Source organism: Ctenocephalides felis, unplaced genomic scaffold (genome assembly GCF_003426905.1).
Source record: "Ctenocephalides felis isolate EL2017-DRISC unplaced genomic scaffold, ASM342690v1 CF-g0.4_SCAFFOLD_01886, whole genome shotgun sequence".
Lineage (NCBI taxonomy): Eukaryota > Metazoa > Arthropoda > Insecta > Siphonaptera > Pulicidae > Ctenocephalides > Ctenocephalides felis.
In genome coordinates, this window is record NW_020538040.1 from 10,302,902 (window position 1) to 10,321,731 (window position 18,830).

Consider the following 18,830-nt stretch of genomic DNA (forward strand, 5'->3'; position numbering starts at 1 on the left):
TTCAGAAACCTTCAAAACGTCGAGAAATGTAAATATTTTCAATTTCGATTTTTCGACGATTAAATATCTTTCTTATTAAACATGAAGACATGATACACCGAACACCGATATCCAGCGTCTTATTGGAAATCGTGTTCGCAATTTGATCTTATAATAAAATCTTATTGTTAACCTAAAACCTAACAATACAGTATAGATCTACTAGTTAATCAAATCATAATAATTCCATGAAGAAGTCCCGCAGTGATCGATCTGAAATCTACATGAATTCTTCATTCTTCATAATAATATCATCGAAACGGAGATTTTACTTTCACTACTAATAATAATCCTACAAGTTGTTCATCTTTTGTTAACTTGGACGTGTGTGGGTTTTATATGTGTTAGAAAAACGTTTTGAATACAAAAATTGAAAGTTTTAATTTATTGCGATGCTCAATATCGATTCGGAAGATTCGATTTTATCACGTAGCAGATGACGAGAAACGAGGAGATGAATTTGTTTTTAGTACATATTAATTTTTTTGCAGAGTGAGATATTGAATCTGCTAAAATAATTGAAAACTAGTGGTGCATGGCATTGTGCTTTGAGGCAAATTGCTGTAACTTCCCGTACCAAAAATTAAGATTTTTTAAGAAAACCCTTAAAGATTTTTGAAAACTTTCAAAAAGTAACATTTTTGAGAATTTTAAAATTTTTGAACAAATTTGACTTTTTTGTAAAATTAGATTTGTTTTTTATATTCAGAGTTTTTTTATACTTTGAATTTTTCTGGAAATTTTGAAGTTTTTTCAAAGCAACCGTGCAGCGTGACTGTTTTAGAGAAAAAAAATCGAAGCGCGTAGGCGCCGCATCGCAGTTTTACGGATAAACATTGGTACAGAACCAATAGAACTGTAAACAAAATTTATACTTATTATTAAAATCTCTATAAAATATCTGATGATTTGATGTGCATATGTCTAATGACAGAAATTGTCACGGATCTTCAAAACGGCTAGACCTGCCTTTGCCAAAAACTAATTAGCACGTCTCCTTATCAATACAAAACGAACGTTTTTTGAATTATTCAAATCGGTTGATTCGTGTTCCCGAAATCGTCGACGAAAATTTGTATACGCACACACACACAACATCAATTGTTTCTAAAGTATGCCAAAATGTTCAGAAATCTGCAAGGATATATAAAAATTTTTATTTTCGATTTTTTTCGCAATTACTATAACTTACCCTACAGGAAGTTAACTAGGTGTAAGTGGCATTTTGACTTAAATCAAGGTAAATGAACTTCTTAAAATGTGTAAATAATAATGTGTAAATAATTGAGAAAATATAAAATTTCGGCTCATATCCTGCACACGCCCATACGTTTTTGAATTTCATTGTTAAAAAAATCAGAAATATTTAAAACACAATTAGCAAATCGGATATTCTGGCGAAAATATAAACTTCTTCGTTGGAAAGTTAAAAAATGTATTGAAATTTTTCCTATAGGACAGACATATTGTTTTGGCACGAATCTAATGTTTAATTGATATAATGTGATTATACAATGTGTGTTTCTTAGGAATCCTATGAAATAATTACGTAGTTTTCTTAGAAGACAACCCAAAAGTTATCCTATATATACAATATATTTTTATTGCAATTTATCTAATACTATCACTCGTATAAAGCAAGTAAAATATGAATCAAAAATGATTGAACATGTATTTTCAGATAAAAACTGATATCACTACTGCTTGATATCTGGATGTCTGAAATGGGTATTAACCCTGAAAAGGTCCAGTAAATGTGAAAAACTTAAATCGTAAATATGATTAGATAGATAGATATGATAAATCTGAAAAATATATGATTAATACTTACCAAAAATAAATCAGCAAAATAATATTTAAATAAGAAATATAATATAATTTATATGTTATCGTTTAAGTGTTAGTATTTATATGAATTATTTTGTGCTAATATCATAGATGGTGCCAGCAATTGAATTTTCATACCAAATGCCTTGATAGCAAAAAAATCCTGATTGGCAAAATATTGTATCAATGCAGGATTATATGAATTATTCTATTTGGATTTGATAATATTATGCATTATATATATATATATATATATATATATATATATATATGTGTGTGTGTGTGTGTGTATCAGATTGATTAAAATAAGCATCTTATTCATCAGACAAAAATGTCATAGTAATTTTGAATATGAATTTGATATTATTATGAAAACATTAGCAGTTTTTATACTGTCTTTCAGATAAATATATTTTAATTATAAATTGCAGAAATTCTTTTTAGAAAAGTTCAAACACCTGCTCTACATATAAAATATGTTCAAATATATATTAGGTGTAGAACTTTGCTTCCGCCGTTTTTTCCCGAAATTTGTATTGTAAAAACGGCGGAAGCAAAGTTGTACCCCTAATAATTTGAAATTTGAAGTCTAGACATTTAATACGAATTATTTTATATGTTAATACTTTTAAATATATTGTGTTGTATTATTCAAACAAAGTAGAAAAGTGATGTGCTAAATGATTATTATAAAATAATATCAAAAATGCTTTAGTGTATAGGTATCAGAGTAGTATCAAGTATACAATGTTTTAATGTTTCTCATTATTGAATATTATAATAATTGATCGCCAAAATACGATTTAATAATTAATATACTTCATTCGTGTGGATTAGTAAAAATGCCAGAGATTTTTTTTAAATACATTTTATTGTCACCGTTTTTTTTGCAAAATGTATAAAAAATATATAATTTTATTACAATATATTAAAATTATCCTAAGATGGGTTTTTGAAGTTCGCGCCTAGCCGAAATTCTCAACGTACCATTTGCAATTACAAAAAAAATTGATCGAATTCGAAAATAATTTTTGTTGGTTTTTACTGAAATGGCGGTGAGAACAAACCGCCGCATCGGCGCGACACATTGGCGGTTTTAAAGAGAGCAAAATTGTTAAAAACGAAATGTTTTCAGCAATTTAGAGATAGAAGAAGAAAGAAAGAAATATTTACAAGTGGAAAATTGTGAAAAGAACATTCGGAGATGTTTTTGGTTACGATTTTCCAGAAATCGTATTTGGAATCTTTTCTTCGAGGATTTGATGAGATGTTCTTGTGTGATTTACCAGCAATCACTGCCATGATGGTAAGTGTTAGCAAAATCCACAAGATTCCTGCGAAATGTTCTCTTCCACATGTGCTAATGTAAGGCATTCGTGATTTAGTATGGTCCACCGCTGGTGTGTCCAGGTGGTCCGTAGGCTGAAGATACTCCAGCGCCTCCAGAGCTTGAGTGGTCACCTCCGCTGAGGGATCCTCCTGAGAGGGAACCTCCGCTGATGGCACCTCCGCTAATTCCAGCTCCGGTGGAACCGAAAGAGCCACCGCTGGCGGTACCTCCGAAAGATGCTCCTGCTCCAGATGCTCCGAAACTGCCACCTTCCTTTTGGGTCTTGTATTTGATGAAGTATACTTCTGGTTTGGAGGGTTGAGTTGGTGCTTGGGTTGGTACAACGATTTCTGGGGCTTCTTCTGGTTTCTTGACCAAAACGTAGACCAAAGTCTTCTCTTCGTTTTGTGGTTGCAGAGGGATGACTGGGGCAGTTGGGGTTGGTGGAGTTGGGGCCTTGATGAAGATGATCTTGTAGTGTTTCTGGGCTGGTGGTGGTGGGGCAATTGGGCGGCTGAAGTGTTGCTCAGGCTCTGGTGGTGGGACATGGACGTAGATGTGTTTCTGTACTACAGATTGTCCAGAAAATCCAGCTGATCCTCCAAATGAGGAACCGCCGAAAGATGCACCGCTACCAGATGCTCCGAAAGAGGAAGCTCCACCGAAAGATTGTCCGCCGAAAGATGATCCGCTTGAACCTCCGAAAGAGGCACCGTGTCCGCTAGCTCCGAAAGATGATCCACCGAAGGATGATCCACCGTGGGATCCTCCGAAAGAGGAAGAAGCGCCTCCGAAGGATGAACCTCCGTGGGATCCTCCGAAGGAAGAACCACCGTGGGAGCCTCCGAAGGATGAACCGCCATGGGAACCTCCACTAGGGCGGTTGTATGCGTATCCGGCCTCGGGTCTGGCGGACGCCATCACCACCAAAGCTGACATAATCTGGAGGAAAATTTCATAGTCGTCTCATGTAAGGGTCTCAATGATAAGTGATGGATTGATGAATGATATAGTGATATTGACCGGATTATTGACGGATAAAATTTGAAATAATTTATAAAAACATATATCACAATAGCATATAGAATTGTAAATTGTCCTGATTGATAAGTTGGAAGTTAATAAAAAAAGAAGAAAAATTAAAAATTTATATGCGTTGTATAATTATTAATTTGATACAAAAATGTTATAATTAGAGAATAAAAGGTGTTGACGAGTGATATTGTTGACGATGATTTTACATAATATAAGTTTACTTTTTACTTGTAAAATCAGGTTCGGAAACGTTTTATATATAGCAAAATTCATATGATTTTGTTATTGTGTTTAAATATTTTTGTATTCGTTTTAAAAAGGTTATGGTAACAACTTTTGAAATTTATTTGATTATATGAAAAAAGTGATCACATGTGTTGTTATTTATTTGTAGTATTAGTTTTTTAGATATAAAACGTATTATTTTTTAAATATTTAAGATATCAATTAATATTTAGATTGGAACAATAAAGTCATCAAAAATCTAGGCAGTTGTTAAATATTTGCAATGTCAAAGATAAAGAGTTGACTCGTATAGTGCAATAAACGTTTTTAAGAAGAAATTATAAAAACCATAGTAGAGAATAAAATATAAAAATAAAAAATGTTAAGAATTCAAATTTTGAAATTTTGAAAATGTGAAAAATCTGAAGTCTTTCACAAACTGAAGCACTATAAAAGTAATATTTTCTTAAGCGATAAAAAAATAATTTCACACAAAATTTCACAAAATATTCCACGATTGTGATCATCAATCAATAAAGCTCGCCATATCCTCGTAAGCACTTGTAAAAATTATCACTTTTTTCCCGTTTTTTTCTGGTATTAGTACGAATCAAATGATGAATCGAATGAATCTTTCTTTCTACTCACCACGAAAGCCTTCATTATCGTATCTCTTGATTAGCACTGTAACTTAAAGTAAAAACCCCAAGTACGCGATTTGATTCACGTACTGTTTGAAGAACAGTGGACAACTGATGCTCTTCCATCGGCGAGATGCTCGTTTTATACTAAATTCGAAAGTATCGCCGTCGCCTTCGCTCCGACGGCGACAGACGGGGAGAGAAAGAGAGAAAGAGGGCCGGAGATGATGCAGGAAAGGAGTGAAAGAAGATGCGATGGTGATGATGGTGAATGAAGAAGACGCGTGCCGTAGACGCAGCTCTCTACGGACGGTAGGACGACCTCGAGGAAACTCGATGGTAATTGTTTACCAATTCGAATTATTTGATATCGTTATTATTTTTAGGACAGTCTATTAGACAAAGACTATCTAACGATATTAATAATTCTTTAATATAGAGTATAGCAAAGCTCAAAGGTCCATGGGTAAAAGAGATCACCACTGTTATTACTAATGCATAGCTTTTTTTAACAACATTATTTTAAAGTATAAGGCAAAAGCTATGTAGCCAGCTATCATCCTAATTCCTACAAAGTCGTTATCAGGAGATAAACAGCCATGTATCAAAAATCATACTAAAAGTATTTTGTTTCTTTGATAGTTTTTTTAGGTTTTGATAACTGGATATATTTTTTAAGTATACGTTAACCGATTGTTTTATAACGTTCATTATTATTTCAAGTTTGATTTAAAAGCTTTCATATATCCTCTACCCTCAAAGTTTATTTGGGGTAAAAAGAACCAACTGAACCTTTACACTAGCATGGGTGTAAACAATAAAAAAATATTAAATATTAAATAAAGCTCTTAAATTTAGTTTTTGATAACTGAATATATTTTTTAAGTATACGTTAATTGATTGTTTAATAACGTTCATTATTATTTCAAGTTTGATTCAAAAGCTTTCATATATCCTCTACCCTCAAAGCTTATTTGGGGTAATAAGAACCAACTAAACCTTTACGCTAGCAAGGGTGTAAACAATAAAAAAATATTAAATAAAAAAGTAAATTTAGTTAAATAAAGCAATTTTATTATGCTGATGAATAGTTCTGTTGTAATTCCAGATCAAAATCATAAACAATGTGATCTTTGTAAAAAAAGTCCCCATTTTACTGAACATAGTTGATAGTTGTTAGTTAGATACATGTTATTTGTTGTGATGTAGTTCATTTGCTTTAGACAGTATAATAAATGAAAGTCAAATTGGATCTTTGTTCCCCGACCTACCCTCATACATAACAATATAAAAATAATAATTTTTAAAGTGACAGAAACTTATACTACTATTATTATTGTCTATTGTATTAAAGCATCACGTTTAATTATCACTCTTGAAGCCATTTCAATTCAATAATAATCAAGATTTTATTGGCACTAAAAATTCATAATGACGGTAATTATTTTTAATAATCATGGTGTTTATCCAGAATCCCGGTCCATATAATTTACATCTCTAATTAGTTCACTTTGTATTTCTTATAGTAATAATTTTTAAAAAAGTTATATTTTTGTAGTAGTACAAAAGTACGACTGATGTAGTAATGAAAACAACAATTAAAAATATTCGTTAATTATTAGATTAATAATTTATTAATAATATAAAGAACTTGATATCATTCGATTCAGAATGCCTGGAAACGTCGAGAAAACATAAAATTAGCAATTATGAAAACAATTAAAAATATTCGTTAATTATTAGATTAATAATTAATAATATAAAAAACTTGATCTCATTCGATTCAGAATGGCTTGAAACGTCGAGAAAACATTAAATTAGCGAGTTGGATTTTTCTATGGAAACATGAATTTCTCCTTTAGTAAGTTAATAATAATATTAATAATATTGATAATATCAAAAATATTAACTAATAATAAGAGTAGTTTAAATAACTGTTTACAGGAATTTACAAAAAAAAAATAATATCAGCAATAATAGTAATAATAATTGATAATAAAAACAACGACAATAATAATAATAATAATCATAATTAAAATAAAATTATAAACACAAAAAGTAATAAGAATAATTAGTAATAATTATAATAATACTAATTGATTTAATAATATTCCAAAACAAACTTTTTGTTAATTGTAGTATTGTAGTATTTTTATTAAATAAATTTAATAACTTAATTACTTGATTCTCAAATAATAAAATCTACTTAAATTTTGAAGTAATTAAAAAATAATAAATAAGAATCTTTCAAAGATTGCAAATTTTGAAGGTTGTTCAGAAATTATGTATTTTTTAAATTATGATTTGATTATTTTAAAAAAAATTGAAATATAAACTCATTCAAAAATTTAGAATTAAAACATTGAAAATGAATTAAAAAGGCAAACTTTGAAAATTCAAACAAGAATAATTTGAAACTTCAAATTTGAAAATGTATGGATTTTCAAATTCATTTTGGAGATCAGATATTTCTTGCAGTTCTAGAAATAATTTTAAAGAATTTCAAATAAGTAATTAAGTGAATAAATTACGCTGAAAATTTATGAAGTATCAATTTAAATATGCAATTATAAAAATTGCATATATACGTTATAACATATTTCTGCATATTATAAAATAAAAAAACTATATAAACAGATCAAATTAATTTTTTCAATAAAATTTCAATCCACGCCTTTTGAAATTATTATAATAGTTATTATAGTAATTAATTTTGATTGGTTAATACATAGATTTTTTTTGATAATATAGTAACCCTCTGAAAAAGGATCGATTTGATGTTGATTATAAAATAACTATTTAGGGATTTTTTCCTTTGCATCAGCAATCAGTTTGACCTTTTCTAAAGTTAAAAAATACAAAATTTTCATCTGATAATACCTGAAGCAATGTTTAATGAAAAATGTAACAGAACACAACCGAAAAAATATGGTACTTGCAACCAATGTTTAAGAATTTAAGTTTATATCATGTATCTAGAAGTATCTGGGACATCAGGGCAAAAATGTTTTATTAATCAATCATAATTATTGAATTATACATAAAAATTGAAACAAAAATAAATCAAAACTGCCTATGTTTTGACAATCTTCTTTAGATTCAAACAGAAACCATAAGATTTTTTCACTTGTGCCTCATTAATATCCTAATTTTCGTTTATCATGCCAACTATCAAAATTTTATTCCAAAATCATTTATTATAGAACCTTTTATGTAGTTAATAAATCATACCGTATATTTTTATGTAAATGGAATCGCTTTCGTATTGGCGACGAATGCCACAAAGTATTCTTTTACATTTTAACTGCTTTCGCCAATAATGACTAAAATGAAGACACGCGCGCAAATTCAAACTTATAATATAATACACGGAAAATAAATGATGAAATTATGTCATACAATAGTTTTACATGATTATTGATAAGTTTATTATGAAATTTTTAATGGAAAATTAAATATCGAGTAAGCCTAGTGGTAATAGAGACAAGAGAAGGAAATAAAAAGGAGTATGACAAGGATGCTGCCTAAATAATTTTTTTAAGGACAATAAGGGGCATCGAAGCATTATTTTTAAGGAAATCGAATGAAACTTGGTAAAAGTCCTATACTAGTTTTCTTATTTTTTGAGTTTTGTAGTTGCCTCAATACTTTACATAGATAAAACAATTATTTGTTTTCAACGTAATTAATTTTTTAAATTATTATTTATTAATTATTTTCCTTTCAAATTTATATCTAGTAATTAATGTTTTATTTTCCTAATTATGTGCAGCTAAGTTTTGTTATATTTAATCGAGCTTTTTAATTAAGATGTCGATTTTATGATACTTTTTCTCGAATTCTCCATAAGTATTAGTAAAAAGTATATTTAAAGTTATTAAAAATTAGTTTTATTTGTCAAACATATTAATAAATTACTAATACTTTTGAGTATTAGCTATTTTTCGATCATTTTATATTCTATACTATTTTTTTATATATTCTATACTATCTCAATATATATTCATTCTATACTATCCTATATATATTCTATTCTTTTTATATATTCTATTATCTCCAACTTGTCTCTTTTTGCTATTCTTTTTCTTCTTTTTCGTTTTTTATAATTTTTTCATTCTCCTTTTTTTCTAAATCTGATCTTCAATTTTGATCTAGATTTTCTTCTTCCTTCTAATTTGATTCGAATTCATCTCAACAATTCATAATTCTACTTAATTTCAAAATAACTATTTTTAATTCTTACTTTTTAGTTATATATCTTTGCAATTCCAATTCAACAATGCAAACTCTATTTAATTTCAATTCAATATTTCAAATTATATGTCATGGACATCTATACTTGTTTTTCTATGGTAATTGCCAAAAATCGATCTGTGGATCGATTGCGTGTGAGTCGGGTACGCTACTGACTGAGCTACTGTTCGAAAATTAAAAAGCAAGTTATTCTATGAATTACTTCATAATATTTGATAGAAACTTGCTTCTTACATTAACGATGAATACATAAGTTATAATTTCTCCGGACTAAATTCAGTTTTCAAATAACTTGATCTGTTATATAAATAGATGTATGTTTTCATTATTTTTATCTATTATTATATTAATATTATTTTTATAAGTACATACTTAAATTCTATTTATTATCATTAATAATTCTAGTGGCAAGAATAGCTCAGTCAGTAGCATGCCTGATTGCGAGTCACAAGCCAGCGATCCTCAGATCTATATTTGGCAATGACAAAGAATTTAAAATGTTGAGTTAAAATTAAATAGAATTTGAATTATTGGATTGAAATTGCTTAAATAGAATTAGAATTGTTGAGTTGAATTTGAGTAAAATGAGAAGCAAGAAGAAAAGCAAGATTAGAATTAGAGAAGAAAAACAAGAAGAAAAGCAAGATTAGGACTAGAAAACAATAGCAAAATTAGAATTGAAGAAAAGAGCAATATTAAAATTGGAGAAAAAAAAACAAGATTAAAAGCAAGATTAAAATTGGAGAAGAAAAACGATATTAGAAGCAAGAAGAATAGCAAGACTAGAATTGGATAAGAAAAACGAGATTAGAAGCGAAAAGAAAAACAAGTTTAAAATTGAAAAAGAAAAACAAGATTAGAAGCAAGAACAAGAGCAAGATCAGAATTGAAAAAGAAAAACAAGACTATAAGCAAGAAAAAAGCAAGATTGGAATTGGAAAAGAAAAACAAGATTAGACGCAAGAAGAAGAGCAAGACTAAAATTGGAAAAGAAAAACAAGATTAGAAGCAAAAAGAAAAAGCAAAATTAGAATTGGAGAAAAAAATCAAGATAAGAATTGGAAAGAGTAGCAAAAGTAAAAGCAAGAAGAAAAGCGAGATTAAAATTGGAGATAATCAGATTTAGAAGAAAAGAAGAATGAGAAAATTAGTTGTAAAAAGCAAAAAAGATGATTATATACGATCTTATATCATAGATAAAATAAGATATATATGAAAAGGAGATAGTATAGAATATATATCGAAGGTATAAAATAAATTTAAAGATAGTATAGAATGTAATAATGAAATCTTGTAGGTGGCTAAATGTTCTAAGTAAGCGAGGGCAATAATAATAATAATAATAATAATAACAATAATTAATCATTCTAAAATTAACAGTCTTATGAAGGATTTTATTATATCTACTGTGGGCCCACAATTGGATTACAATATGCTAATACTAAATATACTAGTGGCCAAATTTTAACTTAAGCGAATGTAGCAATATTTAAATAAATGATAAATTAATAAATACGATTTGAGAAGTGAATATAAGCAAGAACAAATTTGCAAAATTTTGTGATTTTTCATAAAGAAAATTGCAAAAACAATCTAAGCGCAGAATTTAGCTAAAAATATGCATGAACATTAATATTATCAAATTTAAAACAAAGGAAAAAAAACCTATTCTAATAATTAAAATTTTGAAATAAAAAATTACTCATAAAGCAATCCTGTATGTAAAATAATGTGCAAGAAATGTAGTGTCAGGACATGTAGTAAAAAAATTCAATTTGCAAAATTCAATTTTTTTTCGATAGAGCAAAAAAAATTAATAGACATCGCAAAAATGATAAACTATTGAGAATTAAAAAAATTACTAGCCATGCCTGACATGGGCAATGTAGAACTTTTTAGCGTCAGACACATATGACTGACATAGCAATTAACGTGTGAAGAATGTTAGAATAGATATTTATTCCATTATTATTTATATTTCATTACTATAAATAAGTTCGAAGCCCTAATTCAATATATAACTTATTATTTTTTACATTAAAACATTGCATAATATTCATCAATTCTAAATCATTCAACGAAAGTAAATTGAAAAATAATAATACCATAAATGATTAACAATTACTCTGCAAAATGTAAATATAATTGCACGTTTCATTTCCATCTGAAATTATTTCTTTTCGATAAACTCCATTACTAAATTCATATATTAACATTTCATTTCATTAATTTCATTAACTCAGGTCGAGTTATTAAGAACTGCGGAAAAATACAGATTTCTGTTCCGGTTGCAAAATTTCTATAAAAGTTCAACGCATTGGGTAATAATAATATGAATTATGGATTTTGGAACCAGTGGTGTATGGTAATTGTCCCATTGGAAATTGGAAAAAAAATTGCTAGGACTCTGGCTAAGATAATGGTAGAAAAATTAATTAAAAATAATGGAGATTTGAAATAATTACAAAGATTTTTTTATTTGGAAAAGGTTCAGATCTTTCAGTTTAGTCAAATATCAAATTTTTCTTTTAAAAATCTCACATTGTTATTAATACTATGATGAGCCTGAGATTTTTTATTACTTTGATAAATCTGATATTTTATTCTTTATTCTGTTGTAAGTCTATAATTTTTTCAAATACTTTGATAAGTCTGATTGATTTTTTAAAATATTAATGAGTCTGATTTTTTTTTTATTACTTTGATAAGTCTGAGATTTTGTTTTAATACTTAGATAAGTCTGAGATTTTGTTTTAATACTGTGATAAGTCTGAGATTTTATTTTAATACTGTGATAAGTCTGTGATCTTATTTTAACATATTGATAAGTCTGATATTTTGATTTAATAGTCTGATAAGTCTGAGATTTGTTATTTTCTGATAATTTTGAGATGTTTTTAATACGGATCTGCTCTAGGGCAGTACTACCCATTACTATTAAAAAAAATAGTTAAAAAAATTTAATATATTAAAAATATTTCTAATAGTCTCATCTTTTTTTGAAATCAGGTTTTTTAATACTTTGAAAAATATTAGATTCATTTAAATATTTTGAAAAGAGATTGAGAGAGATTATTTGGATACTTTTATAAGCTTGAGATTTTATTTTATTAATTTGATAAGTCTGAGATTTGTATCAATATTTGAAAAAGTTTGAGATTTTAATTAATATTTTTAATTAATTAAAAACATTAAAAAATAATTAAAAAGTTTTAACTTATTAAAAATAATTCTAAGGCTGATCTTTTTTAAATACTTTGAAGTCAGGATTATTTTAATTTTAATACTTTGAAAAACCTTAGAGAATATATTTTGAAAACAGGAAGAGTTTTTTTATACTTGCATAAGACTGAGAATTTCATTAATGTTCTGATATTTCAAAAAATTTGAAATTTTTATCAACTTTAAAAAAAATTATTAGGTAAAAAGTTTTAATCCATTAAAAATACTTCTAAAAGTCTGATCTTGTTTGAATGGAGTTAGTTTTTTTTTAATATTTTGAGAAATCCCAGACTTTTTAAAAAAAATTTAGAACTAAGAAAATCTTTCAATACTTTGAAAAGCCTGGATTTTTTTAGTAATTTGAAATGAATTAAATTTCACTCAAAATTTTGAAAACAAATTTATTACACCCAAATGTCTGATTTTTTTTCAATTCTTTTAAAAATTAGATTTATCAAATAATTTGAAAATGAGATTTTGAAAAGTTTAAAACTTTTTTAGTACAATAAATTTTTTTATTAATATTTTGACTTTTTTTTATCAATTCTAGATATCTTGTTCAATTCTTTGAAAAATCGGCTTTCTTAAATACTTTGCAAAAACATGTTTTAACATTTTAATATAAAATTTGTCACAATAACAAGAAATAAGAAATTGAAGTCTAAAACTTATTAAGTACTTCGAAAACTATTTTGGAAAAAAAAACTTCTACATGCATGAATTCTTTTTCAATTCTAAGGAAAAACAGATTTATTGAATAACTCGAAAATAAAATTTTGAAAAGTCTAAAACTTTTTTTTAGTATATATTTAGTGATATTTTGTTCAATTGTTAGAAAAATCGGATTTTTTTAAATACTTTAATAGGATTTGTAAGAGCATTTTTTAAACATTAAAACATCAAATATAAAACTAGTGGTGTAGGCATAGTGCCTTAATTTCATTTTCAATTTCAATACAATCTTCATGTTCACACTATTTTGCTTATATAAATCCTATTCTTCTTTCTATTTTATTATAGTTATATATTGATACACATGATAAATATAAACACAATTCAAGAAAATGACTCCTAAGTTTGTTTAACAAAATTATCTTCTTTGGTTCAGAATAGCAAAGTCATCTTTGAAATTTTTTCATAGTCCATAAATTTTTAATTATTTCATTCATTATATTTGGATATATAATGGGATAATTTTATTTATTTTTTCAATAAATCGGCATATGTTTCTCCTCCAAACAATAAACCCAATAAAAAACAATTTGTTTTTTGTACATGTTAAATTACGACGTTTCGGAACTAGATATGTTCCATCATCAGGTTTTTTTTTGCAATATTGATCTAAAAACTCTTGTAAAAATTTTTCGAGAGTATTCGAAAAATTTGACTTCACACGACTAACAATAAGAGTAAGAGATAATTAATTAATAATATATTATATAATTTTATATATATTTAATTATATAATATATTATATAGGGATAAGTTTGTACACTTTGTTTTATGTATTTCAGTCAAATGCTCATATACAATAAACCTTTGGTAACTTTTATACAAATTTTTGAAACGCAGATAATTATTTTACTGGTGATTTCATCTATTTATTTATTTATTTAATATTTTAAAATGTTATATAAAGTATATATACTACACAAAGTATCAAATTAAATTTTTTTGCAAAGTAAGAATATATAAAAAAAACTAATATTTGCTTTTGTGATCTATATATAAATCCCATGGAACGGATAGTAATAAAATACACATTTAATCTAAAACCAAAAAATAAATATTTAACCTATCATTGTCGTTTAGCGAATAATTTAGTTTATGACTTGCTTTACTACATACAGAATATCATAATCCATTCTGTCATCCTAAGACAAATGATCCAATCCGCGGCCTCCTCTTAGATTCCGCAATAGTTAATAGTTTTTATTAACTAATAAATTAGTTGTTAATTTGCGAAAATGACGCAAAACGATTCAATTTTACAATCTATTGATAATTAATCCTAGATTTATGATTAATGAATTATTTTAGAGCTCTTAAGAGATGCGTTTCGATGTGACGAAAAGCCTTTCACTAATTCTGCTGATGATGGGCTGTCGCAATTTGCATTCATTATTTACAAAGAAACGGACAAAAGAACTAATTGTTATTAGATAAAATCAATTCTTGCTAAATTTATGGAATTTTACATTTTGTTGGGGATATAGTTTTAGAAAATATGCTGCTTTGATCGAAACTAGTGGGGCCGCATGGCATCATGCCTTAAGGCAAATTGTTGGAACTTTCCGTACCGTAATTAAAAATTTGAGGGATAAAAAAATCAATAATAGTTTTGAATAATTTCAAATAAATTATTTATTATAAATACATACTGTAAATTTATAAGTGCATATTCAATTGGGCGACGAGTATTCTACAGACGACTTATGTGTATGTTTATAAGAAATCTGTTTCATTTTTTTAAATTTTGAAATATTTTTTAGAAGTTTGAAATTTCTTGGAATTTAAAAAAAAAACGTTTTTTTTTTAATTTTTTGAGAATTTAGAAATTTTTTAAAATGCACGGTTTTTTTTAACATTTCGAAATATTCTCAAATTTTTGTAAGAAATCGATTTTTGTTAAATTTTGATATTCTTTAGGATTTTTCAAAAATTAGCTTTTTTGAAAATTTTTAATAATTTCAAAAGTTTGAGTTTTTTGAAACTTCAAATTTTTTTTCAAAATTTTGAATTTTTTTATTTGAAAATTTTCAAAATACGAAATTTTCTGTAAAAGCATTTTTTGCACATCATCTACTCAAGCAAAATGTTTTTTGAATTAATTTAATCGGATGATCCGTTCTCTCAAAAATTGCATAACCGTTTTTACACCCTTTGCGCTCCATACCTCCGAAACGGCAAAATTGCCTTTTGCAAAAACGCCTCGCGATCGAGTACAAACCATACTGTACCATACTGTCGAGAAGACATTTGTTTGAGCCATACAAATAAATTTCAAAATTAAAAATCTTGGTACGGAACCCAAAAAATTGGCACAAAATGCGTACACATTATTAAAATCTCTATAAAATATTTGATAAGCTGATGTGCTTATTTTTATTAAGAGTTCACAACCGCTGGACCTGCCTTCCAAAAATTTGAACTGTTTTTCGTTTAGTCAATATAAATAAACTTTTGAAAATCTTGAAATTTTTGAATTATTCAAATCGGACGTTTCGTTCTCTCAAAAACGGATATACTATTTTTGTTTTTTTTGCCCGGTATCTTCGAAACGGCTAGACCTGTCTATGCCAAAAACTAATTAGCATGTCTCCTTATAAATACGAATCGAATGTTTTTTGAATTATTTAAATCGGTTAATCCGTATTCCCGAAATCGTTGACAAAAATTTGTATCCGCACACACACACATAAACAAACACTCACCGGCAACACACATACATACATCCATTTTTTCTTAGGCATGCCAAATGTTCAGAAACCTTTGAAACGTAAAGATCTATTAAAATTTTCATTTTCGATATTTTTGCGATTAATAATCTAAATTTTGAGAATACAAAGTTTCTATCGCTTCTATTGTTTGAAGATTCTAATTGTTTTAAAAAAATGTACATAATTTAAAAAAATTAACATAAATATTATTGGATATTTCACCAAAATATCCAATTTGACAGTTTTATGTTTCTCGACGTTTCAAGTAATTCTGAATTATCTGACATTACAATTGAAAATAGTATAAGTCGTGCATAATACACGTTTGTATGTATAGGAGCTAAAATTTGACATTTCGTCGTCAAAACGGCTGCACCAATTTTAAAAACAAAAATCCATTTTAGGAATTTAAATAAGGATTAGTCTTTGGCCAAAACATACAACTCTATAATTATAATTACAATTAGCAGATAAGTGCATATTGTCATGTTTTCTTCAAAATTCTTGAATTATGAAACTTCAAAAACTGTTTTAAAGATATTAATTGGAAATTGGGCCATGGCCTTTTAGCAGTTGATTTTTTTAACCACTTTGTACCCAAAATATCACAGGTCTGCGAAAAGTGTTTTTTTCATTTTTTTTTCAATACTATTTATTTTATTTTTACTATTACCAACATTTTTTAACAATATGTAGTTTAGAGAAATATTGACATTTTGCCAAATATAGCAATATTTTATTTAAAAAATAATTACTCATACAAATACACACATTCTTTTTCCAATTTTGTTCTCAAACGATTCAGAATGATTAGAAATATTGAGAAACAATAAAATCAACAAATCCAATGTTTTGGCGCAACTTCTTGTGTGGGAATTTAATTAAATCCAATCCGCTACAACTAAATATCAATCCCAAACACATTTTTCCAGAAAACAAGTAAATTATTATAAAAACGAATTGGAAACTTGATCTTTGAGAGCAGTTGGACCATCTTTTACTATTCCTCATTTTAAGTGATGTGGTCAACAATCATTTAATTTTTTATCCGGCGTCAACAAACTCTGAATTCCTAAAGCCCAAACATTATTATCATTCTGCGGTTGACCATAAAATTTCACTTATACAACTCTCATTTGTTTTAAAAACTCTCCATAAAAAGGTTTAATTGTCCGAAAAACACGAAATAAAAAAAGAACACCGAGTGAATTTGTTAGTCTAGATGACTCACTTGTATAGGTGAGGCGGGGGATAATCAGTAAAATTTTAGAGAAACTTATATATTCATTGTGAGAGTACTTGAATATTTAAATTGGGTCTTCATTTCATTTATTTATATTTGATGATATATTTATATTTCCATAAGTTTTGGCAAAGTCTCGAAGATACGGGGCAAAAACAGCCAAAAATGACAAAAAGCTTCAATAATAACCATGAATTTTGTTTACATTTCATTGGGTACCGTACCAATATTGTGTACAATGTCTATTGGACTGCGATGCGGCGCTTACGCGCATCTATATTACTTCTCTAAAACTGCAACGCAGCACGATTGCTTTATAAAAAGGTTCAAAATTTTCAGAAGAATTCAAAGTATAAAAAAACCGAAATATAAACTCAATTCAAAAAAGTCAATTTTTTTCAAATATTTCATTGTTTTTTCAAAGTTTGAAAAATTTTAAGGGCTTTTTAAAAGTTCTAATTTTTGGTACAGGAAGTTCCAACAATTTGCGTTAAAGCACGATGTCATGCACCACTAGTTATATAACTTGTCTTAGAAATTATAGACTTATCTTAGAAATTATGGAATTTTCATTCTTTTCTAATTACACCGATTTCCTTTATCCCATGTATTGTTTCCTTTGAAATTCGTTTTGATTAAAATGTCTACATGTGTTGTTCCCACGACAAACATTTGCATTTTAGGCAATTTTCACTTTTGATCCAAGATTTATAAGGTCACCAGATAACTACTACTGTACCTACTGTAGACATTGGACAACGTTTTGGAAATTATGAGAGCAGGTGAAAGAAAGAAAGTGACTATTGGCAAGTTTTATAAATGACCAAGAAAAATGTCATTTAAACAGAAATTAAGGACTAATAATTGTAAAAGCTTTGGTGTGGATTCTTGTCAACATAGATTTTTTAGGAGACTTCCTAATAGTATTTCAATAATACAGATACTATATTTATATTTATTTAGATGATCTATTTTTACTTTTAAAAAATGGATATCACTACTGCTTGATATTAGATTCTCCAAAAATTGGTCAACTGAGTTCTGTAATTTTTGCACAAACATTTGTAATTTAGGCAATTATCATTTTTGATTCAAGATTTATAAGTCACAAGATATCTACTACTGTACCTCCTCTACTACTGTAAGCATTGGACAACGTTTTGGAAATTATGAGAGCAGGTGAAAGAAAAATAGTGAGTCTTGACAAGTTTTATGGGTGATTAAGAAATATGTTTTTTTTTTCTTTGAAAAGATATTAAGTAATAGGAGTTCTAAAAACATTTCTAGAAATTTTTATCAAAAACGCTTTTTTTAGAAAAAAATTGAAAATTTTTACTTTAAAAAAGTGATATCATTAGTGATTGAGATAAGATTCTCCAAAACCCAAATTGGTGCCCTGAGTTCTGCGATTTTTTGCACAAACATTTGCATTTTAGCATTTTTACTTTTGATTCAAGATTTATAAGGTCACCAGATATCTACTACTGTACCTGCTGGAGACATTGGACAACGGTTTGAAAATTATGAGAGCAGGTGAAAGAAAGAAAGGGACTATTGGCAAGTTTTGTAGATGA

The 18,830-nt window shown here is 27.4% G+C and overlaps 1 protein-coding gene across 1 annotated transcript; it reads right to left on the reverse strand.

Annotated features, from left to right (window-relative positions):
- Nucleotides 1-3,229: 3,229 nt before the first annotated feature.
- Nucleotides 3,230-5,119, reverse strand: LOC113377804 (pupal cuticle protein 36-like). Its single transcript, XM_026618230.1, has 2 exons — nt 5,108-5,119; nt 3,230-4,138 (listed from the first exon to the last, which is right to left on the reverse strand). The coding sequence occupies exons 1-2, from the start codon at nt 5,117-5,119 to the stop codon at nt 3,248-3,250; spliced, it is 903 nt and encodes a 300-aa protein (XP_026474015.1). The 3' UTR covers nt 3,230-3,247.
- Nucleotides 5,120-18,830: the final 13,711 nt, after the last annotated feature.